This window comes from Cynara cardunculus, assembly GCF_001531365.2.
Source record: "Cynara cardunculus var. scolymus isolate 2C chromosome LG 7, CcrdV1, whole genome shotgun sequence".
NCBI classification, from domain to species: domain Eukaryota; kingdom Viridiplantae; phylum Streptophyta; class Magnoliopsida; order Asterales; family Asteraceae; genus Cynara; species Cynara cardunculus.
Genome location: NC_037534.1, coordinates 5663152 through 5689039, shown reverse-complemented (window position 1 = coordinate 5689039; position 25888 = coordinate 5663152). Strand labels below are relative to the sequence as shown.

General features: G+C 30.6%; 1 protein-coding gene across 1 annotated transcript; it reads left to right on the top strand.

The window, feature by feature from the left end:
• Nucleotides 1-21172: 21172 nt before the first annotated feature.
• On the top strand, nt 21173-25117 carry LOC112515434 (lysosomal Pro-X carboxypeptidase). Its single transcript, XM_025122256.1, has 10 exons — nt 21173-21581; nt 22039-22225; nt 22623-22756; nt 22854-22966; nt 23382-23505; nt 23802-23951; nt 24068-24223; nt 24371-24450; nt 24623-24672; nt 24754-25117. The coding sequence occupies exons 1-10, from the start codon at nt 21213-21215 to the stop codon at nt 24891-24893; spliced, it is 1503 nt and encodes a 500-aa protein (XP_024978024.1). The 5' UTR covers nt 21173-21212; the 3' UTR covers nt 24894-25117.
• The last annotated feature ends 771 nt before the right edge of the window (nt 25118-25888 follow it).

The window sequence follows — 25888 nt, the reverse complement described above, 5'->3', positions numbered from 1 at the left end:
TATATATATATATATATATATTATATATATATATGGATTAAATTCTTGGGTCCATTAATTATTTTCTAACATGTCCAAAATTCATAACCAACAAGACAGAAGTAGTAAATAAATTAGAGATTTATGTGACCATAGAACATATATATAAACAACTTTAATTATAGATAGGAAGGTGATTGTCAAAAATATATATACTTAAAAAGTGTGTGATAGTAGCATATATTTCTTTAATTATATGTCTTTGTATCAGTGGTTGCTTACACATAAGTGATTGGTTACGTCTTACAGCCGATTAAGCGTAAATATCCAATTTATGTTGATTTATGGTATTATGATATCTGACAGTATAATTTCGAGCTGGATTTGCAACTAATGAAAAGGTGGATAAAAATTTCTTTTCTATGTTGTGGCAAACCACGACCACCCCTTGTTATATTTTTGGTCGAAGTTTCCGTAGTCAGATGCATGTCATCTTTGCTTGTTTATTCTGCTAACTTTCATAAATGGGGTGGTGGTGTTGATGGATGGCAAGTCGTTCTTGGTTTTTAAGTTGAGTATGGGGGAAGATTATCTCGACAGAGATGTGCACTATAGTTATTGTGAATGGTTTTTCTTGTTTACTTTGTGATCAAGATCAATAATTAATTAACGAAATTGATGTAATCAGAAGTGAATTTCTAATAATATGCAAATTATGTGATCATCCGACATCGGATTAAAGGGAATTTCATATTATTTCTTGTTCTTGCTTAAAGAAAAAAAGTATTTGAATAAAAATCCAAATCCAAGGAGAAATAAAAATCATCTTGTGGCCATAGAGGTTCAAATGCGGTGACTTCGGACTATCTGCAAGCAGGTGGCCGCCCTGAGGTTAGTCAGCACGCATAGCAGGTTGGATATCGAGGTTAATAAAAAAAATATTTGAATTATTGATGTTATAAAGGGTTTAATTTGATGGGATGCTTGAACATAATCATCAACAAGAACTCAAAACCTTTGCTTAACATAAAGTTGATGGGAAGTGTTAATGGAGTATCAATAATTATTGTATTCAATCAATTTATAAAATAGTGATTAAAGTTGTGTTTTAATTTGCACATTTTTGGGAAAAATTGTATTAAATTGCAACAAAATATTAAGATTGTGTAACTTTTAAACCAAAATATATTTATTAACTTTAAATTTGTTTTTCTGGGATTTTTAAATTTAAAATGATTTTAATAATTAGAGAGCAAATACAACACAGTGACACACACACACACACACACACTCTATAATGCATTTGTCGGTTGCGTATTGATAAAAAGTTAGGTCATCAATAAATTAAAAAACATGATTGACAAATAAGACTAATTATTCGTAAACAAGTTTTACTTTAATCACAAAATTATAATTTAAAATAAGTAAATTGTATCTCGATTTCGAAGGTTTACATCAGCTAGACACGAATCATATGTCAAAGCTTTATATACATATATATATATATATATATGTATATATAGGGTTGGGTTCACGTGAGACCAAAGGTTTTTCGTGAGACCCATAAGACCAATTTATATTCATTGATCAACTTTATAAGTGAATGATCTAATGATTTAAATTGCACGATGACAATTTTGTGATTATTGAGAAGTCTCGTGGCATTTATGAATGTTTAGATTTTCATATTATAGATCTAATCCAAAGGTTGTGAAGTGGTCTTACGGGTCTCACGAAAAATCATTGGTCTCACATGATCCCAAGTCTATATAGGGTTGGGTTCACGTGAGACCAGACTGTTTTCGTGAGACCCGTGAGAACACATTTTTACACTTAAAACTTCACAGCAAAAACACTGTGAAAGTTTAAAAAAATCGAATCTTCACAGCAAAAACGCTGTGAAGGTTACCTTCACAGCATTTTGTTGTGAAGTTTCAAGTGTAAAAAGTTGGTATCACAGGTCTCATGAAAACAGGTTGGTCTCATGTGATCCCAAGTATATATATATAGGGTTGGGTTCACGTGAGACCAAGGGTTTTTCGTGAGACCCGTAAGACCAATTTATGTTTATTGATCAACTTGATAAGTTAATGATCTAATAGTCTAAAGTTCACGGTGGCAATTTTGTAATTATTGAGAAGTCTCGTGGCGTTTATGAATGTTCACATCTGACGATTGTTGATTTAATCATTGGGTTAAGAATTGGCCTTACGGGTCTCACGAAAAACCATTGGTTTCACATGATCCTAAGTATATATATATATATATATATATATATATATATATAGGAATCTCCCATTGGCTTTTTTAGATAGAGATTCAAATAGGTTCCAAATATCTTAATATTATATCAGAGTCTGCTTCTAGCACCAGCTAGTGACTCGACACACTCTTTTGCCTCCATTCTTGTGGACCTCGTCTAGCCTCTTTGAGGAGGTATGCTGGTATCACACACCGGCTAGACCCCTCTCTCTCTCTCTCTTCACACACACACACACACACACACATATGTATATACAAGGAGCCTTAGAGAGACTTCTAAAGGGGATCTACAAATCTTACTTGCATGGAATTAGAGGTCGGAGCCTAGCACCACCTAGGAGCTTGACACACTTTGTTGTCTTTGTTGTTGTATTATCTAGCCTCTGTTTGAGGGGGCGTATTGGAGTCTTGCGTCAAATCATAGACACGGGCCATCAAATGTCTCTACATGTAGAATATTTCTTATCTTTATAAAGACTCTTTTAGATAGAGATTCAAAGGGATTTCATATATCATCGCATGGCATTATAGTATTGGTCTAGCACCACTTAAGGACTTGGTACATTTTTTTTGTTCAAGTTTTTAGCCTCCCATTGAGGGGGAATGTTGGAATCTCACATAAGCCAGATACAGTTCATCAAATCTCTATATATGTTGGAACATTCTCTCTATCTATAAAAGCTCTTTTTAAAGAGGGATTCAAGAGGGTTCCAAATATCCTAACATGGTATCCGACTAGGGGGCTAGCACTCTAGGAACTTAACAACTTGAGGTAATTCGTACCCGTATAGCCCCTCTTGACAATTCGAGACAATTTATGCTCATCTAACATCAGTTGAAGGGTCATATTGGAGTCCTACATTTGGTAGACTTAGAGCATCTTTAACAGATTCTCCAAAAGAAAGAGAATGAGGATTTTGGGTCATTTTTTTTGCTCCAACGGATTCTTTAAAACTTTCTCCAAAATGAAGAAAGTGTAAATTTCTCCAAATTTGAAGATATCTTCGAAAATAATTACCATGAGAGAGAAATAGTTTTTTATTATATTCCGCATATTCTACCAATAGGTAACCTTGAAATGAAATGTATATGAGAGAGAAATAATATTTAATTAAATGTATGAGACATTTAATAATATAATTAATGATGTAATCTTCAAAATAGAAAATTTATTGGAGTTGAATGCAATTCTTTTTAAAAAGATTTTGAACTTCAGTTCTCCATTTTGGAAAACTTTAATTTGGAGGATCTGTTGGAAATGCTCTTATACCATTCTCTTCGATATACATTGAAACATCATTTCTCTCCTAGGCTTTTGAAGGGCAATATAATATAATTTTACATATCTCACATGGTTTGAAAGTCACTGTCCATCACCATATAGACTCGACACTTTGGATCATCTTTGCTCGTTTGGACTCCATTGGGCTCAAGGGATGTCGGAGTATCATATCGGCTAGATACGGACAATCAAACCTCTATACATGGAATTATGTGTCTCTGTAAAAGAGCTCTTTTAGAAAGTGATTCAAATGAGTTTCACATAACCTCATATGTCAATTATGTTGTTTCTCTTTATGCGCTTTAATACGTACTACAAGATTCATTTGGCAGAGGATTGTCCTCTTTCTGGAAAAAGTATTACAAGATACTAATAATCAGTATTTAGAACTAAATACAAACTTCATCGCTGTACTTCGTTGAAATTAATGGATGGGGTCCATAAATGATTTTTAATAGATATCGTGCCCTGGTTTCACTTTTAGCAACGGATTGGATCACTCCTGCTAACAGTTGCTATGTTTGAGCATTAAGCGATCTCACATGCCTCTCACATGAGGGGTTTCGTTCTTTTACCCTTTATTTAAATTTTTTTCTCTTTTTTTTTTTCCTTTGGCCTTTTCTTTTCGTGTGAAATGGAAAACAAAGTCGAGACTCCATTTTCATTTTCATTTCCTTTAAAACAAAACGCAAATCAAAACTCAACCAAAGAAACCCTAATTCAAAATACAAGATCGCCAAATCAATATTTCATGAACATTAACAATACTTTAAACCATGAATATCAAGAATATTATCAAGAAATTTAAGAACATAAATAATAAATTTATGAAAATTCTAAAAAAGGGATGGCAAAATCATGTAATCAACAACCCTAAATCTTAATAATTAAAACACTAAATCAATCAACAAAAAAACCAACACCATCAAACCTTTGTGGATATAGATATGGCTTGAGACATTGGTGGTGATATATACGAAGGTCCAAAATGGGTTCTCTTCTTCGGATTATTCTATGTTTCTCTTATCATTGAACAACCATCGCCATATGAAATGAGTTCCAGATCCAAAATTGGTTCTTTTTCTTTTGGTTCTATGTTTTCCTAATCACCGAACAGTCACTACCATCTGAAATGGTTGGGTATTAAGCAACGGGAATATGGAGGAGGTCGGCGAAGAATGGGTATGTGGGGTTTTTTTGGGGGGGGGGGGGGGGAGCAGGAGGTCGATACTTGAGAAGGGTGACGAGCTCTTGTTCTTGTTCTAGTTCTTCCTCCTTTATGCCTCTTGTTCTTGTATCTATGAAGGATGGTGGCATAGTGGGTGGTGAAGGATGGTGCGATGGTGGCGGTGGTTGTGGGAGGTGGTGGTGTTCATGCTGTTGCAATGACGTCAAGATGAAGCAAACAATTTTGATTTTGATTTAGTTTTAGGTTTGATTTTAAATTTTATTTTCCCATTTTATTTTAGGTGTTGTTTTTTATAATAGTATATTATTATAATATATATATATATATATATATATATATATATATAGGAAAACGTTAAAATAAAAACTACTTAATTTGTACAAATCGTGAAAACCACTTAATTTGTACAAATCGTGAAAACCACATTCAACCAATCATAATTTTTCATTTTGTTCATTTTTTTGTAATTATGAGAAGTTGATTAACTCTTTTTATTGTGGAGGGTGTTAATCATGGATATTATCATCTTCATTATTTTAATTTTAGAGAAATACATGAAACAGTTTATTTAAAATTTCATTAAATATTATATGAAACAATTTCATAATCATATATGAAACAAATTCATCAAAAAAATATTATATGAAACAATTTCACAAGATTAAACAATTTCATGGAAAATTTTTTATAAGATTAAACAATGAAATCGACGTATAAGGTTGGTTTTCATTTGATCGCTCATATATATATATATATATATATATATATATAATACAATGTAGTTTATTTTTAATAGATTATACAACAAAAATCTAAAAAGACCAATCCAATCCCGTTGCAAAAATGAAATTGAAACAATGATCCGTAAAAAATTACAATGACGATAATTACATTTCTCTAGTATTAGTTGTCCACCCATGCAATATAGTGGGATGTAAAAAGCTCATTAACATTATTCAATTTTGAGATATCAAATTTTTTAAAGATGTAACGAAGCCTACTACATTTGTATCCAATTAGATTCAAATATACATCCATCAAAAATGTTAGTGTTAGTAGGTTCTATAATTATTCATAAACCTTTAATCACAACCCGAATGACTGGAGCGGTGGAGCAAGATACAAGCATTTGCCAAGGACTGGAGCGGTAGAGCAAGATACTCGATCCAAATCATAACCCATCTCGAATATATTGAATCAAAGAAACCCTTAAAAGCAAATGGGTATGTTAATATATACAAATATTGTAAATGTAGATCAGGAGCTCTGAAATGCCAACCTTTAAAATAAGCAGTTAACTCAAACCCTAGTAGTAAAATGGAAGGTCAAAAGAAGACTTTTATACAAGTATAAAAACGTGTGGAAGTTGTAAAGGTGTCGATGCGACCAGAGGAGAGACGGTGAGGAACGACGGAGGCAAGGAAAAATGTAATTGGGGCAATGGAGGTAATTGGGAAAAATCAATCATGAATTATGAAAATCTGAGGTTTACATTTGAAATGGTAAGATGAAAATCTTGGGGACAAAGGGTCAAAATTTGAAAAAGAGTAGATGGTTTAAATTTTCAATGTCTATTAAGAAGCAAAACTAAATATGGAAAAGATAAAATTTAAAAGTATGAGTTGTAAAAGGTGAAACATTGTTGAGTCGTACCATATGCATATATGACTTGTAATTAAGACTTTTAAAAGTTTATGTATAAAATAGCAGCATCTTATGTATTTAAGGTTGTTTTTAATACTTTTAGTATAGATTTATTTTTATCAAGATTCAAGTATTATTATATTTAATTAATAAAATTTTGGGTTTTTGTTAAATAAAATTCAATGATTTTGCGGATTTATTCTTTTAATAATAAATTTAATAGAAAGTTACGTTAATTACTAATTTAATGCAAACGTTTCTATCAACTTTTTGAGTGGATGCTAACTTAATTACTTTTCTTGTGTGTTTGTTTTGATCTCAAGCACATTGTTTGAACTTGGAAAAGTGGTTGAATCATGTTTGGATAATTATTTTCATGTTTTATTATTTCCAAAACAAACAAATTAAATATTTTTATTCGTTACATCATGTTTATCTATCTAGAAACTAACCCTTTTTTATTTCTTTATATATTAAAAATTACGATAATAAACCGACGTCGATTAATTCTTTTTTTTTCTTTTTTTGATTAACCTGGATATCCAACCCGCTATGCGAATTGACTAATCTTAGTACGACCACATGTTTTGCAGATAACCTAGAATGACTGTATTTGAACCTCCGTGGCCACAAGGGGATTTTTATTCCTCCTTGGATTTGAACCTGGGACCTCCATGTACTTTTGACCTTTGGAGTCAAGCTCAAACCAATCAGGCACCACTCTTCTGATTAGTTAATCCCTTTTCTTTTGTTTGATATAAAGTTTAAGTTCTTGATCGATTAAGCAAATTGTTTGCATCTAACAAAAAAAACAATTGGTATAGTGGTGCTTATAAAGCACAAAGATGGTATTAAGGAAACGGAGCTTAATCAATTGTGAATTTCAAATTTTGTGAGATTTATAAATTTTTTTATTTTAAGGTTTTATTTTACATGATTTTTTTATCGAATTATAGTATTTTAACGTATTTGTTAACATATATTTGTTTTATAATATGTGTGTTTTATATGTATTTGTGGGGTGCACCAGTTACATTTGTAAAGAATAAAGATGTGTCTATGAGAATGTGTATCCATTACTGATAACTCAACAAGTTGAATATAAAGAACAAGTATCTGCTTTCCAGAATCGATATCTTTTTTGATCAGTTGTTTGGGGACTAGTTACTTCTCAAAAATCGTTTTACAATAGTGTTATCATCAACTCAAAGTTCAAGAAGAAGATGTACCAAAGACTGCTTTCCGTATCAGGTATGAGCATTACGACTTCTTAGTAATGTCATTCAGATTGACCAACGCACCGACAACATTTATGTTCATTGATCAACTTTATAAACTAATGATATAATGGTCTAAAGTTGCACGGTGACAATTTTGTGATTATGAATTGTAGATCTAATCTAAGGATCGAGAATTATTCTTACGGGTCTCACACGATCACAAGTCTCTCTCTCTCTCTCTCTCTCTCTCTCTATATATATATATATATATATAAGTAATAATTGGAGAACGCATTAAAAATAAGATTAGTTTATTTACTTCACAAAATTATTTAAAATGAGTTTTTGATGCAAATATATTTGATTAAAATATAAATCATACATACAATAAAGTTATATGTCTCTTCGGTTCACGTTTTTTATTTATATCATTCTAAAGATGCTAACGTAAAATATCACGTTAAATTAAACATTCGATTGATAAAGTAAAATATCCTTTTTAATGCGCTAGCAAATTTACGTATTCAATTATGTATGAATTTGTTCGTTATGTTTTGATAATTTTTGTTCCCTAATATTTATTTTTAACAAAGAATAAAGTGATTTGATTGTTTTGTATCTATTAGTTATCATACTGATTTGTTAACGTTGATCGATAACAAATGTATTAAAACCTACGTGTCTTTTTGCCTACATTAATAATGATTGGTAGACAAAACGTTACGAAATTATTATGCTCAAAATAATGGTGCTGATAAAAAGACAAGAAAGATAGTTCGATATATTTTACAGAGAAACGTCTTTTTTTAATATTTAAAACATCGAATTTTTATAAATATTCAAGAGAAATTCAACACTTGGAATCAAATAATTGCAAAATTAATAAGGGTTGGGTTCACGTGAGACAAAGGTTTTTGGTGAGACCCGTAAGATCAATTTATGTTCATTGATCAACTTTATAAGCTAATGATATAATGGTCTATAACTGCACGGTGGCAATTTTGTAATTATTGATAAGTCTCGCGACGTTTATGAATGTTCATATTGTCATATTGTAAATCTAATCCAAGGATTGAGAATTGGTCTTATGGGTCTCACAAAAAATCTTTGGTCTCACATTATCCCAAGTCAAATTAAAACAATATTTTTAATTGAAAAATAGAAATGTTTGATCAAGGTCATTGAAACTTAGTCAATTAAAACTTGGTCCATTCGTTTTTATTGAGAGTAGGTTTGGGACTTTGTTGAATGGGCAAAGGTTTAGTTGGTGAACACATTTTTATATAAAAATATCATTTTTTTTATTTAAGATATTATTTTTATATAAAAATATCATGTTCAATTGATTTCAGATAAATCTATCTGAAATCCAACGAACCACGAGTCAAACAAAATAATCAAAAACAAAGTGACCATGATGTTGGTCAACCAACTCGTTTTCTAATTTCCCTCTTGCTATACTTATGATTGCCGTGTATTATGGTATTATCTTTTGTTTAAATTATGTTGTTGTTTAAAAAAATACTTTATTTTATTTGATATAATTAAATAAGAGGCTTGTTTGTTTGTAATTTCATAAGTTTAATGACTCACAACTTATTTCGATCAGTTATACATGACTGCTTGGTAATGACTTAATGGTATATAAAGTAGTTTATTCAGCAAGCTTTTAGGAAGAACTTTATACAAAAAAACCAAGTTTTTTTTAAAACCTGCATTTTCGAGTTAAAAACACATTTCTTTCATCTATGAAAAAAGTCTCCCAAACAAAATACTTCTTGATATATATAAACGATTAATACACATAAACAACTTTATTCATATAAAATTTAATGAAAAACCAACCTTTTAAAATATATATTTTAATGAGATGGAATTCAGATAACTTGTTGAACAAGATTTATCTCCCTGATGTTTAATAATCTATACTATATTATAAAGCATTTGACAAAACTCTTAAAAACCACTTTTTATGCGTAAAGTACTGTTTAATAATGCATATTACTTAAAACTCAAGATTGCAAGTAGATTGTGCGTAAGTACAATTTATAAAAGCTTCGTATCTGAATTCGTGTAACTAACTGCAGATAAACATAATCAAATACATGATAAACATCACATTTTAAATATAAAAAATCTAAAATATAATTAGGATAATCATTGAGTTCTAACAGAATATTTAATTATTATCTTTATAAAATATTATATTAATCAAAAATAAATTATTTCGTTATTAAATTTAAATTAAATTATAATAAAATAAATAAATTTAAAAAATTACATAAAAAATAGAACTTTTAAATAGTTGATATGATATTACCATTGATACATATTTTTTTTCAAATTTTTATGATATTTTCAAATTTATATTTTATTCAAAAATAAAATCATTATTGCTTTCTTAAAAACACATAAAATCGTATTATAACATCGACAGAAACAAATAATGAAATATAACATTAAAATCGAGATATGTCTCACTACATTATGTGAATACTCTTCTAGTTGTTAATATACGTTTGTAATAATATTTAGAATATTCAATTTCAAACAACTAAAAGTAAAATATACGAATGTTTTCGAATGAAGAGAGCCACATGAATACAATATGCGACTTCTTTAAATGTGGATAAACCTTGACTTTCTCATAGTTTAAAGTCAAAATCGGTTGTATAACTCGGTCAAAGTTTTTTGTTGAGATGATCGAACCCAAAGGATATAAAATCAAGGTTTCAAATTCGTTTTATGTACGTACACAAAATGGAGTATCATTCACGGATTTTATATACGGCAATTTTTAAGAATTTTGATAGATTTTTATAATTTATTAACTAAAAATTAGAGTAAAAAAGGGAAAGATTAACGAGGGATTTGATTACGACAGATGAATAGCAGTTATGAATTATGTTGATAATTCGTCTGTAAATATTATCTATTTTTTTTAATCCATAGGTATCTGTTGATAATCTATTGTTTGATGATTTATTATTAAGACTTGGGATCATGTGAGACCAAGGCTTTTTCGTGAGAACCGTAAGACCAATTCTCAACTCTTGGATTAGATCTACAATCGTCAGATTTGAACATTCACAAACGCCATGAGACTTCTCAATAATTACAAAATTGTCACCGTGCAATTTAGACCATTAGATCGTGAACTTATAAAGTTGATCAATTAACATAAATTGGTCTTACGGGTCACACGAAAAACTCTTGGTCTCACGTGAACTCAACCCTTATTATTAAAGTATAAACTTATCATAGTGACGACATGCCCCTTGATAATCCATCGAAAGGATCGATCACTAATTTGTTCCTAATATCCTTCAAAATTTCGTTGACAATAATTGGTTTTATGATTTATTCTTAAAATTATTTTAGTGACTACAAAACTTTAAGGTTTGAATCTGGGTTTGATTATATGGCTGGAGAAGGGAAAGGGATGCCGATGAAGTTCGTCGTCTATGAATACATAGCGGTTTTGAAATAATTTTAAAATAACAGATAAAAATACTAAAATACCCTTGATCATTAACATAACATTTTCAACAAAATCTCCATAACAAAGACGGAATCAATGGACATAATCAATAATCTTTTAGGGTTAAAGTCATAATCCATAATTTTCTTTGAATTTCATATATTTTAACATGTTTTTCACATCTACATAATTAAAAATTGATTAGAAATATTTGCAATATATGGTAAACAACGGTTCATTTAATATAGACAGACACATATAAATGAATATATACCCAATAATTCTCAAAGTTGGAAGGTGCGTCACATGTAACATCATGTTTGAACAACATGGCTGCGAACATTAGTTGATATTACATCTATGAATTCAAAGGTCCAGAACTCCAAATGATCCACAATTATTAAAATCGTTAGGTTGAAAAATTGAAACCCTTTTTATTGATGATCACGAGAGTTCGCAAAAATCGAAATTCTTGATAACTGGAAGAATAATATTGTCATTTTTGTTCAATAAAATACCAAAGTGGCACTACAACAAAATTGGTTTTATAGAATTCCCCCAATCTCTAAGTGTCTCAATAGACCGCTTTATAGAACTTAATTTATAGGACCAAAATATAAAGCGTATTATCTAAAGGCGTTGTAATAAGTTTATATGACGCTTTTGGGCGTCTTCACAAGTTTTTGAGAACATTTTTTAATACAAAGTGTTGCATTAGCAACTTTATAGAACACTTTTGAGAAATTGTCCTATAAACTCAATTTTTTATAGGACACTTGTTTTTATAGGACATTTTTTCAAATAGTGTCCTATAAAGTTGATAATGGGACTCTTCATATTAAAAGTGTCTTAAAAAACTTATTACGACATCAAAAAAACATCATATAAACTTAATACAACACCTTTAGATATGACACTTTATTTTTTTGGTCTTATAAATTAGGTCTTATAAAGAGGTCTATTAGGACGTTTAGAATTTGCAAGTGTCCTATAAACCCGAATTTGTAGTAGTGTGGATGATCGCCTCATTCCAAAGAAATGCAGGAAATCCTTTCATAACATGTATTCCTGTTTCTCAATGATGTTCCACAGTCAATACAGTTGTTTGAATCCTATGAAATCTTCATCACTTTTGAAATAAAGCGGAAAATGTAAGTAAAGTTATAAAGGTAATATGACGAGGTAAGTTGGAGTTTATATACTTAATGTACACTTGTTTATACCAAAAATATGTTTGAATGTTCAATTATCAGACAACTCTGCTTTACTTTTTTTTACAAAAGTAGCTCGTTCCTCTTTACATCTGACTAGTGCTCGGCAATATCCCTTCCAATATTTCAATATTGTGACACGATGATTATAATATAAAAAATTGCGACGCCACATCAATATCCTTATGGCATCACTTCAAAATTGAAAATACTAAATTCTCATGGTGTATTGTCAATACTCTTCCAATATTTTAAGGCATTCATTCCCGTTCATATACTTAACTGTCATTCAATAATTTTGTTTAACATGGTTTAAGAGTAGAGCCAAATTCAACCACAATTCATGATTTGAGAATACTAAATTCTAATTTGTCACGTCAATATCTTATAAACATTCCTGTATATATTTATATTGATATATATATATATATATATATATATATATTGATTTAATTAATTTATTTATAGAACTTTTAATATAGATTTCTTTTGGGAAAAAAGGGTTGGAATCAGAAATCTTATGTTAGGAGGGTCGGCCAAATAAGCTAAGACCCTGAGTTTTAGAGGATTAATCAAGAGGAATCAGCCACATGAATTGCCATAGTGACATTTCAATCTTCCTTTATATATTCACTATTATTTGTCAATCTTTTATTTACCCATCAATATGGATAAACAAAACTCAATCACAATTCAAGATTAAAGAATACGCAATTCTTATGGTGTCACATTGATGGTTGTGGTTCTTACTTTTAAATATAGAAAGAATAAAGATTATATATAAATAATCCAACCGCATGTGTTTAGAACATCAACGAAGAGGAGCCAACCTGATGAGTTGTCACAAAGGCATTTCAACCTCGTTTTACATACCTACCATTTTTGTACAATCTTTCAACTCTCAATTAAAGTGGATATACAAAACTTAATCATAATTCAGTATTGAAGAATATTCAATTCTTAAGATCAACAATTATGGTTCTTACTTTCAAAAACCTATAAAAATTATCTCTTCTATTAAGTTTTTTGTATAGATTAACTTTTTCACAAGAAAAGGCTTCGTCAAAATGATCCCACCCCATATTTTTAGTAGCTCAATCAAAACGATCCAACGTGTGCTTAGAAAATCGGTCAAGAGAAGCCAATCTCATGACCTGCCATAAAGGCATCTCAACCTCTTGTTATATGCCCACCATCCATTGTCAATATTTCATCTCTCTAAAAAAAATTAACATATCAAGCAAACATCAAAACATAAATCAATCAACTATAAAACTTCCACGTCTTCTTCTTGATGCAATCCAGGATATAAGGGTGCATCACCCCTTACACAAGGACATATAAATGTTGGTAACGGATCCAACATCTGAAAGGCAGTTAATTGCAATATACAACAATTCAGAGTGGTCAATATAACTATCAAACACCACCGAGTATAATCAAACTTGTATCAAGCATATATCAATTAAGTATGAAATATTGAACAGTTTGAAATATGCAACAAAATGACTTACATCAACATCTGATAACATTAAATCATTGTGCGACTAACTTAGTATCATTGGAAACTTGTCCTCGTGTTTACATCGTATTGTTGATTAACATTAGGGATTGGCCCATATGCCCAATTTTGTATGGCTGGGACAACCACATAAGGTATATCTGGCTTTCTTTTGTCTACCTTGGGTATGTATCTTTCTATACAGGTTCATGTAACATGAAGGCAATGAGAAAACTGATGCAAATGTGTTGGCTGGAAAAGATAGGCAGAGAGACATTTGAGAGTTTCGAATGAGAAAAATCTTGGAGTTACATGGAAGAGTATATTTCTAGTGGTTTAATATTGAAGCATATTTTTTAATACAAGACTATATCAAGCATATAAACTCAAATTTGATAAGTTAGAAATTCGGGAATTATACGGACAAAAACGACTCAATAATGCACAATCATGATAACGAGACAAGATTGTGAATAAGTAATTTTTTTTAGCATTATTTTATAAATAAAAAAAAACTTTAGTTATTAATTACATATTTTAGAAACTTTAATAAATAAAACGTCATAATCTTACGGATAAAATTAATTACACCAAAAATATAAAAATAACAATACGAAAATATATATACCGAATAATTAAAACTTTAATATTTTATGAAAATGATATAAAAATCACTCCAAATCAGATAAAAAGACATAACTATAACATAATATTAATCAACATAATAGCTATTACGACATTATATTTAGTATGTAATTGTTAGCAATATTTTACTAACGAAAAATAATCAACCTATAATTCTTTTTTTTTTGTTATAAATAAATAAAATTTCATACAATAGTTCAAAGATTAAATAATCCAATTATCACGCTTTTAATCTCGAAAAAAATATTTTTAATTAAAAAATTGTTTTTAATAAACAATATGTTGTCTTTCAATTTTTTTTTAATATTTAAGATATTTTTTAATAAAATAAAATTAAGAAAACAAGGGTATTAATGTATTATAAGTGTGACCGTAAATTAACATCCTTTGGATATTATTCGGGTCATAGGATTGGGTTCACGTGAGACTAAGGGTTTTTCATGAGGCCCGTAAGACTAATTTATATTCATTTATCAACTTTATAAGTTAATGATCTAATGGTCTAAAGTTGAACGGTGACAATTTTGTGATTATTGAGAAGTCTCGTGGCAATTTTGTGATTATGAATGTTCAGACTGTAGATCTAATCCAAGAGTTGAGAATTTGTCTTACGGGTCTCACGAAAAACTCTTTGTGTTACATGATCCCAAGTCTCAGGTCATATTTGATAACTAAATAAGAATAACATTTTTAAAAACCATTTCAATATGTTTCGTTTGATAAATCATAAATTAACTTTTAGGAAAGTTATTTTGTGTATTGTTTAAATAAGTTCCAATTTTTTTTCATTTTTTTTTTCAATTATGTATTTTATAAAATACATAAACAACAAAAAGTATCATCATTTTATATAATTTCTATTTATCTTATAAGCTAATTTTTACGACATATGAATATTTTATATGTTTATTATTAACATTTAGTTGAAAATGAAAATTGTTTTTATCACATTAATGTTCTTAGTTTTAACAAAATTCAAACTATAAAAAGTTTACATTTATATATATAGGGGTTCATTCAAGGGAGAACTGACTAGTTTGTAGTAACCGTGAGATCCAATCTCAACCACGAATCAATAAATAAATTAGAAAATTTATAATTTTGGTAATTTTTAATTAAAATTTTAATGTAAGGATATTTTAGGTATTTTCTATCTTATCTCCTCTCTTCTCTTTACATCCCCGTCTTCCGACCTCCGGCCACCATCCTCCGGTGATACCACAATGTGATAATCAAGCACATATAAGATGCATTGTCATACCACTGTGTCATATATCTGATCGACCGCACAAACGACCACAATGTAATACCTAATCACATATAATATGCATTGTGATAACACTGTGGTATCACCGGAGAACGTTGGCCAAAGGCATGCAAACGGAGAGAGAAGAGAAGAGAAGAAAATACCTAAAATGTTCTTGCATTAAAATTTTAATTAAAAATTACCAAAATTATAAGTTTCCTATCTATTGATTTGTGATTGAGATTGGACCTCACAGTTACCACAAATTAATTAATTCTCATTTGATTAGGCCCCTATATATATATATATATATATATATAAGAGAGAGAGAGAGAGAGAATTTGTTTCAAATGCAACTCAATGCATTTGTACAACTAATGCAACCCAATAAATTAAAATATTTATAGAAATTATGAGAGTTCATATATTATGATTTAAATATTTATAAAAGATGAATACGGTTCATTAATTATGATCAATACTTTATATTAGAAAACAATAAATTTTTTTATGAAATTACATATTCATCAAATTAAATGAATGATTGAAATTGAGTTGTATTAGTTATACAAATATAAGAGGTTGTATAATAACTCACCTATATATATATATATATATATATATATATATAATATTTCTTTTTACCAAACTATTATAGTTTTGAAATCAAGTGGAAACCCATTATTTTCTTGGAAACTATGGCGTGTTGTTTGGGATGGTGGGGAGGGATTAGTTAGAACACGAAACCATAAAACTAAAACAAACGAATGGGAAAAGGACACATGTCAAAAGACGACAGGTGGGGACCCACCAAATGATTTGGATTGGATTCGTAGAATTGAATTGATGATTGTGTGGTACGTAGATGTTGGCAATTATGATGGCTTTGAATTCAAGATTTCTTTTCTTTTTTCGCTTTTATTGGGTCCGTTGTTTATGGCCGTCCGACCAATGTTGCCTGCTTCCTGTCCCACTTCTTATCATGGACTTCCACCCATCTCATCACCACTCTTCTACTTTCATTTTCATTTTCATTTTCATTTTTATTTTCCTTTATTATTATTCTTTTCCAAACAACATAAATTAAAAATAATAAATTTAAATTTACTTTCAGAGTATTATTAAGTAAATATATCAATAAAAACAAAATGGTAAAAATTCTAATTAATTTGGATTTAATATTTATTTTTTAAAATTTAGTATTTGTGGTACAATGATTGATTCCACCAACTTGGAAAATTTGAAGGATAAGATAGGGGTGTTAAATAGGAAGCATCATATCATTGATTTGTTTGTATTTAAAAAGCCAAATATAATTAATATAAAATAAACCAAGCAATACTAAATTTAATTTATTAAAAAGGAAAACGACATATCCTTGTTATCATTACTTTTTTCTTATAATTATAACATCTGATTTTTCTACTGCAAGTTTTAAGAAAATTTATATTAATTATATATATATATATATTAATTTTTTTTTAATTTGTTATAAAAGCATGGAGATGACTTATTGAAATCATCCACCAAATTAACTGATAAATTGGTTAAGTGGAGAAAGGTGGACTTGTTAACATCCATCCACATTGCAAAGAGTCATAGTGTGTGTGTGTGTGTGGGGTTTGTTGAATGGAGAGTTTATTAGGTGGGGGAAACAATTGGGTGGTTGGAAACATACCCAATTTTGACCAACTTGTTGGCTGCTAGGGGAAACCTATTTAGATATAGGTGTAAACCAGATGATATATATATATATATATATATATATATATATATATATATATATATATATATAGGTTGAATTCATATGAGATCAAAGGTTTTTCGTAAAATTCGTAAGACCAATTTATATTCATTGATCAACTTTATGATCTAATGGTTTAAAGTTGCATGGTGACAATTTTATGATTATTGAGAAGTCTCGTGGCAATTTTGTGATTATGAATGTTAAAATTGTAGATCTAATCCAAGGGTTGAGAATTGGTCTTACGAATCTCACGAAAAACTTTTGGTCTCACATGATCCCAAGTCTATATATATATATATATATATATATATATATATATATATATATATATATATATAATATTTGTTTGGACTATAATTTTTATTACGGACAAGAGTAAATATCGTGTTATCAACTCGTCAGAATCTTGAAACAACTTTATTCAACCTTTCCTTTCATCAAACTTAAACTACGCATATATCTGAAAAGGTTGTGTGGACTGTTAGGTATTTGACTATAAGCATAATTTCAAATCATTCAATGAACCGTTGTTTGTTAATAATAGTATGACAAAAAATGTATTGTTCTAATTATTGATTTTTAATAATTACTGTTGGATATTTTGGTGGTACGGGTGATATGTATAACCCTGAAATTTTGTAAAACATAGTGTTACATGACTGGGCAAGTGACTTGGGTTTTGGCCCAAGTCGCATATGTTGCTAGTTGGCTATTGTATGTGCGTACGATATATACAACGAATAGGGTCGTGAAATTACCTTGTAAGTCCTTGTACTTGGCAAAGTTTTAGGCGCAATCGACTTGACACACGACCTGGGGGTACAACCCTTGGTTACTAGTATGAATCGGGTAAGAAGTTAGTGGGTCATAAGGTGAATCTCATACTCCAAGTCGTCGTGAGCTCAAGGTTTAAACTAGTTAGACTTAGAGGTCGTTTACTAAACACTTACTTGGTAATTGTTTACTGGATAAATTTCCTCACGGATGAACATGACAAAGACGAAGAATCTTACCGGATAAGAGCGACGGTAAGGATGAAGAATCTTACCCAGTAAGTGAAAATGATGACTCTTACCCAGGTAAGCGGTTACCCGGTAAATTGTTACATTCGATACGTTTTGATGTACTAAAATCTTACGCATCAAAGTAAATTATAATGTTGACTCCTACCGATAAACATTTACCGGGTAAGCATTTGGGTGAACAACCCCTTAGGGGTCGTTTACTCAAAAGCTAAGTGTTTACGGGTAAGAATCAACACTTTTGTTTTTCTTGTCGGGTAAAATTATAGTCCATTAAAATAACATCGTATGGAACAATTTACCAAGTAAACACTAACTGGGTAAGAGGCGTCACAATCACTTACAAAGTAAAACTCTTGGTCCTTATCACTGTTCTTACCGGGTAAGCATTTGATAAACGGCCCATTAATGACTATTCGGTTTTGTTGAGCTATGTTTGTTGTTGTTTAGTACATTATAGCTTCGTATGTGACGAGCTATGGGCGATGGAATTCTAGTATTTAATTTATGGTCACTTTTTTCTAAAGATGGTTGCGAATTAGATGCTATTGTAATTATTAATGAAGCGGTTACGCTCATACTTGTAAGGAGTATTGCAAATGATGACGTTTCATTTGCTAAGCTATAACTAATGCAAAGTACACAATCGATGACATTAGGAAATAAATGTGTTAGAGCATCTCCAACCTCTACTCTATATCTATAATAGAAATTTACATTTAACTTTAACAGATTCTATAGTTAAAGATTTCAACATTAATTGTATTATTAAAATATTTTATAATTTTATTATCTCAATACACTTTTAATTTATTTTATATAAAACAATAATAATTTAAGCGCATTAGTGTGAATAAATTAAAGGAAAAATCCTTTCTCTCCTCACACCAGGTTTAACAGAATTATTCAAACTTGAAATTCTATTTAGTTTTTTCTATTTTAAAGAATAATATAAAGAATCTATTGAAAAATAAAATAAAAAAATAAGATGTTTATTTAATCTATTTGAAATTTTTTGCTGAAGATGTTGTTTAGGGTGTTTCTTGTTTCATTTAATTTAATGGTATTTTACAATTTTTAATAAATTATGAATTAATTTATATTTATACTATATTATAAAGCATTTGACAAAAACTCTTAAAAATAATTTTTTATGCATGAAATATTGTTTATTGATGCATATTACTTGAAATTCAAGATTACAAGTAAATTGTGCGTAGGTACAACTTATTAAAGCTTTATGTTTTGAATTTGTGTAACTAACTGCAGATAAACATAATCGAAAGAATAAATATCTCATTTTAAATATAAAAAATTTAAAATATGATTAGGATAATCATTGAAAATACTTAATTGTTATCTTTATAAAAAAAATATATTATTAAACAAAAAATAAAAAAATGAATTAAAGAAATACACAAAAAAGAAAGAAATTTTAAATAGTTAGTTTAGTACTAATATCAATATTATTTTTTTTCAATTCTTTATGATATCTTAATATTTATATCATATTTAAAAATAAAAACATTATCATTTTCTCAAAACCATATAAAATCGTATTATAACATTACCTGAGACAAAAAAACACAAAACATTAAAATCGAGATGTATCTCGCTGCATTGTGTTAGTATCTTTCTAGCATGATAAAAGTATAGTCCATTAAATATGGTATTTGAATTGGCAGCCCACTTAAGTTCGGCCCATAAAGAATTGGGTATTGGACAAGAATGTTGAGGCCCAACATAGATAACTTATTACCAAACAATACTAATTGTACACGTATGGCGGTGCAAGCACTCAAACTCACTTACCATTGACGACCATAGACCTAATAAAAGAGATACAAACAAGTCACCTATGGACAAGACTTGGGGTGGGCCACCAAAGCGGGTTTAGCCGGTTAGAGCTCAATTGAATCGTTTCCGTTCATATTGTGACAAGATGTGACCCAATCAAACACTTAATGTCTCGAGCTGCGAAAAGTGCTATGCTTTCCTAGTTCTATTGAAGTGAATTAGGCCAACGTGTACAATTCCTTTTTAGCTCACCTCCAACCGGAAAGCTTTCGCGATGATGTTTTTTGGTGGATCCAGAAACTCGGATAACTATTAACATAATTACTTTTATAAAAAAAGAAAATTTATAATATCATATCCAATCACTTTAAGAACAACAACAATATCCACATAGATCATATCGAAGTCAACAACATAAAAATGACACTGACAAAATTCAACAATATAATTATAGTAAAAAATCAGTTTAATAGAAATCTAACCCAAATTAATATTTGAGTTGAGTAGATATCACAAATTAATAATCAATAAATATAATCCGTTAATTAATTTAATTAATGGTGTTAATAAGTTTTAAATTTATTTAATTGATACAAAATATAATTAGGTGTCAAATTTTTATTGGAAGGATAGGGATTGGATAAGTAAAAGTAAAATGGAGATAAGTAAAATGGAGACGGTAAACCATAAGGTTGGTATTTGATTGATTTGAGTTTAATAAATCAAAAATATTAGGAGGTGTTCAAATCCAATAATAAATAAAAATCCTTTTATGGTCATAAAAGTTCAAATGCAATGGCTTTGAATTATCTGTAAAGCAGGTAAGTCATCTATGTGTAAGCTGGTGGTCATCGTAGAATTAACGGATTAGATATACGGGTTAACGAAGGAAAAAAAAAAAATGGAGGCTGTAGATTTTTTTCCCTTCACCTTGGCCACCACACGTCCACCCCAGTGTTCTTTCTTCATCGCCACCCTCCGAAAACATGGCAAAACCCTTGTTCGATTCTCTCGTATTCTTCTTCTTACTCGTCTCTATTCTTTCATCAACATTGGAGTCTCGTCGGCTGCCTCAGTTTCTCGGCAGGAATCAGAAAACCAAAATCAATCTTGTTGAACAGTACAGTTATGAGACCAGATATTTTGAGCAGATTCTTGATCATTTTAGCTTCAATGATCTTCCCACGTTCCAACAACGTTATCTCATCAACTCCGATCATTGGGTCGGTCCTTCTGGTATGGGTCCAATCTTCCTTTATTGCGGCAACGAAGGCGATATCGAGTGGTTCGCCGCCAACACTGGTTTTGTTTGGGAACTCGCACCTCGTTTTGGTGCCATGGTCATCTTCCCCGAAGTAAGCCTCAGTTATTATAGTACTTTTCTATTGTTTTCCCCAAAATGTTTCTATTGGAACACTTTTTAATGTGTATTTCAGTGTGGATATCAATATAATGGCATTGAATTTGAGGTCAAAACATGCCCAGTTCGATCAAAAGGCAAAACAAGATTCTTTGGTGTTAATTGATGGGGTGTTAATTGGAATCCTTTTGTTTAAAACTCAAAATCTTTCCATCAGTTTGTGCTTTTGATGATTAGGGTTAGAACCATTTCCATGCCACCCTCTTTGTAGAACAGATCTCAATTCTGATCAGTCTCAATCATACCCATAAGTTATTTGGATTCAATTTTCATTTTTCAAGCTTCAAGATTCCAAATAAGCTAGTTCTTGAGTGATTTGTTAAGTAGTTTTCCTAACTTTACTGTGGATCTTTGGTATAATAAAGGAAGTTTGAAAAAGCATTTGATTGCAGCATCGGTATTATGGCGAGTCAGTGCCATATGGAAGCCAGAAAGAGGCATACAAGAATGCTTCTACATTGGCCCATCTAACAGCCGAACAAGCACTTGCCGATTATGCTGTCCTAATAACCGACTTAAAAAGAAATTTATCTGCCGAGGCTTCTCCTGTAATCTTGTTTGGTGGATCATATGGTGGAAGTAAGACTTCCATGTTTTTCTATGAATCGAATCCATACTCACATGAATACTATTCGTGGAAATGATACATGTATTTTGAGAACCGTGAGAACTTTACCAAGGCTAGGATTTAAACTATTGATTAAGATATATTTGTTTTACAATGTGAAACTCTTTTACATGTATTTTCTGTTTCACAAAACACGTAAAAAAAGTTTCATATTGAGAAACAAATACGTGTTGAAAGAGATATATGTTAATCAATACCTTAAATCCTAGTCTTTGAGGAGAAAAATCATGTGAAATAACAAATAATGCACAGGTTCTCATGGTTTGTAAGGTTTTTATGGTTCTCACATGATTGACCCCCAATACATAACATTCAATATTGACCTGTTTTTGGTGGTTAATTGAACAGTGTTGGCTGCGTGGATGAGGATCAAGTATCCGCATATCGCTATCGGTGCACTTGCTTCTTCGGCACCAATTCTTCAATTTGAGGATATCGTGCCGCTACAAACGTTTTATGATATTGTCTCCAATGATTTCAGAGTTCGTGAATTCTTTACTCTATTCTCACCAAATCCATTTCTCAGTTTCCTGATGACTTTCAAGATTTAACCTTTTTTTCCATTTTCTTGTACCATAGCAAGAAAGCACGAGTTGTTTCGACACTATAAAGAAATCTTGGGATATAATAACTTCTGTGGGTCAGAAAGCAAATGGTCTTGATCATCTTGCCGAGACTTTCCACTTATGCGGGTAAGAACATGTGGATGCATCCGAACCATCCATCTATTTTAATCCAACGGTTGTGATAACAGGGGCGCTTACATTTCTTCAAAACTAAATCATGATTATATGGGCAGTAACATTCGAATTTGGGTTATCTATTTGTTAGATCCAACGGTTGATAGGGGTTCCTTTGTTATCCTTTATTTTTTGCGGTTCTCTCTTGAACCCCCTCTAGCGTTCAATGTCCATATACTTTTGGTTCATCAATTCCCATCAAGGTTTGATCTTTAAGGGTAAAACATCTTTCTGTAAGGAAATGGTGATCATAAGATACAACCATCCGAATTAATAATTTTTGCGTATGAATTTATTTGTTTCTTGTATTTTTGGTAATACGATCATCGGGGCATTCTTGTTTATTGATTGAAGATATAAATGGCAGGAAACTTAAGAGCAGTGAAGACCTTTCAGACTGGCTGGATTCAGCATATAGTTATTTGGCAATGGTAGACTATCCATACCCATCGGAATTTCTAATGCCTTTGCCTGCATACCCGATAAAAGAGGTTAGACTACCAATCAGAATTTATAATATCTTCATATGTGAATATGAAGTGCTTGTAGTTGTAAGATACAAATGAACACTTGAATAATCGGCAAACCAGGTTCCATACACTCCTATTTATACTGGTTTTGATGTCTCTTCAAATAAGATGCAAAAGCTAGCTTATTTTTTGAGCTTATTGAAAAGGCCCCGTTTGGTTAGCTGATAAGCTATCTTTTTGAAAGAAAAACAACCAATTGCCCCAACTTCTTGCTGTCTTTTCATATTTCTTCAAACGGAAAGTGTTCATTTCAACAGGTTTGTAAAGAGATCGACAATCTTCCTGATGGGACTAGCGTTTTGGATCGGATCTTTAAAGGCATAAGTGTCTATTACAATTACACTGGAGAAGCCGACTGCTTTCAATTGGATGATGACCCTCATGGCATGAGCGGCTGGAATTGGCAGGTATGATAGTTACTTTTAGTTTTTTACTAAAAAAATACGTATTTTTTGGCAATAATTATGTGATTATATACGCTACATGACATAATGGTATCGGTTTTTTTGTATGTTTTCTACAGGCATGCACGGAAATGGTTATGCCGATGTCTAGTAACAAGAATTCTAGCATGTTTCCAGAATGGGATTATAACGCCACTTCTTACGCAGAGGATTGTTGGAACGAATTCCGTGTGCTTCCTAGGCCTACTTGGATAACTACAGAATTCGGTGGACATGTAAGAATCTTTTATCGATCTATTCCTTTTCAGAAAGCTAGTTTTATGGCTTGTGAAATGGGACTTGTTCAATAAGCTCAAGAAATAATCTGATTGTTTTGAGGGAACAATGTGAACGTAAAATAATCGTGGTTAATTTCTATGTAGAATTACAAGTCTGTCCTTGAAACATTTGGAAGCAACATCATCTTTTCAAATGGTCTCTTAGATCCTTGGAGTGGTGGCAGGTATGTTTTGCAACTTCTAAAGGGTATACTTGGAAGAAAAATTGAAAAAAAAACCCCAATAAGCTATTTGAGTAGCTTTGTGAAAAGATAGCTTATAAACTAACTTATAGTTACGAGACATGGCCTTCGACATTTTTGAATATATTGGGTTACTAATTGGTACATTGTGCAGTGTTCTCAAGAACATATCGGAAAGCATAGTTGCTCTTGTGACGGAAGAAGGTAACTTTTAACTCCCAACATTGTCGTGCATTTAGACTTTTGAGAACGAAAGTATATATTGACGACGGGTGTGTGTTTTAGGTGCGCATCACTTGGATCTGCGAGCTGCTACGACGAATGATCCGGATTGGTTGGTGGAGCAAAGAGCTTCCGAAATCAAGATCATCGAGGGTTGGATTGTTGATTATTACAAGAAAACGAAACTAGTTTTTAACATGTAAGAGTTGGTGTATAAATTTGTATTGTAGGCTCTAACGAAACCGTGTTACCACGTATTTATGACATGAATTGGCAATGGTCGCCCTTAGCTGTTATTTTACACGTTTATTGAAACACGGTGTTTTAGAAAGCTCGCTGCAACAGTCGTGGGGCACCGTGGCTTAAAACTCGTGTCTCATCCTACGTTAAGCCTGTGACACACCATGATCCAATGCAGGTTTTTAAAACATAATTTTTTATTATTTTTATCTTTTGTAATGTCTTATTTGTTATTTTCTAGTGTATAATCGAACAGCTTCGATATTTTGTAATTTATAGTTTTTAAGAATTTATTTTCTCAAGAAAAACAAGACGAATTTTTTAATTTTAAACGATCAGGTTCTTGACAATTTTTGAGCGAATAAATTTTTGGAATTTTTAAAACGGAATAAATAAATTCTTTTGACTTATAAAACCAGATAATTTGGTAAAATCATGTGAACAATCCGAAAAACCTCAAAGGACGTGTATTCTAAACGATTAATGAGCTATTTGTTTATCTCTTAATAGTTTCATTAAGAGGCAGCTTCTGAATCTCTAAGATATGAATTTTGTTTGGTAAAAAATGTCTGCCTTTTAATGGGTTCTAAAACCCTCTAAACATGATCGGACCAGAAATTTTTTCAAACAGTAGCACCATTTGACTATAAGAAAAAACTATAAAGAAAATTTTTCAAACGCTGGCACCATTCAACAAACGTTTTTGGTCTTTGACTATAAAGAAGGAAGGGAAAAGTTAAAAACAAAAACGAAGCTTTCGCATTTTGAATGATTAAGTCGTCAAACTTTTTTTTTACGAATAAACCATTGAACTTTCTCATTTTGATTAATCAAGTCACTAAACATTTTTAACAAATAAACCATCGAATTTTTAGAATTTGTTGTCTACATTCTTTTAACTCAAAAACACTACTTGTAATCTGCTATAATGGTTTTAAAGTACAAAAAAAAGCCTAAA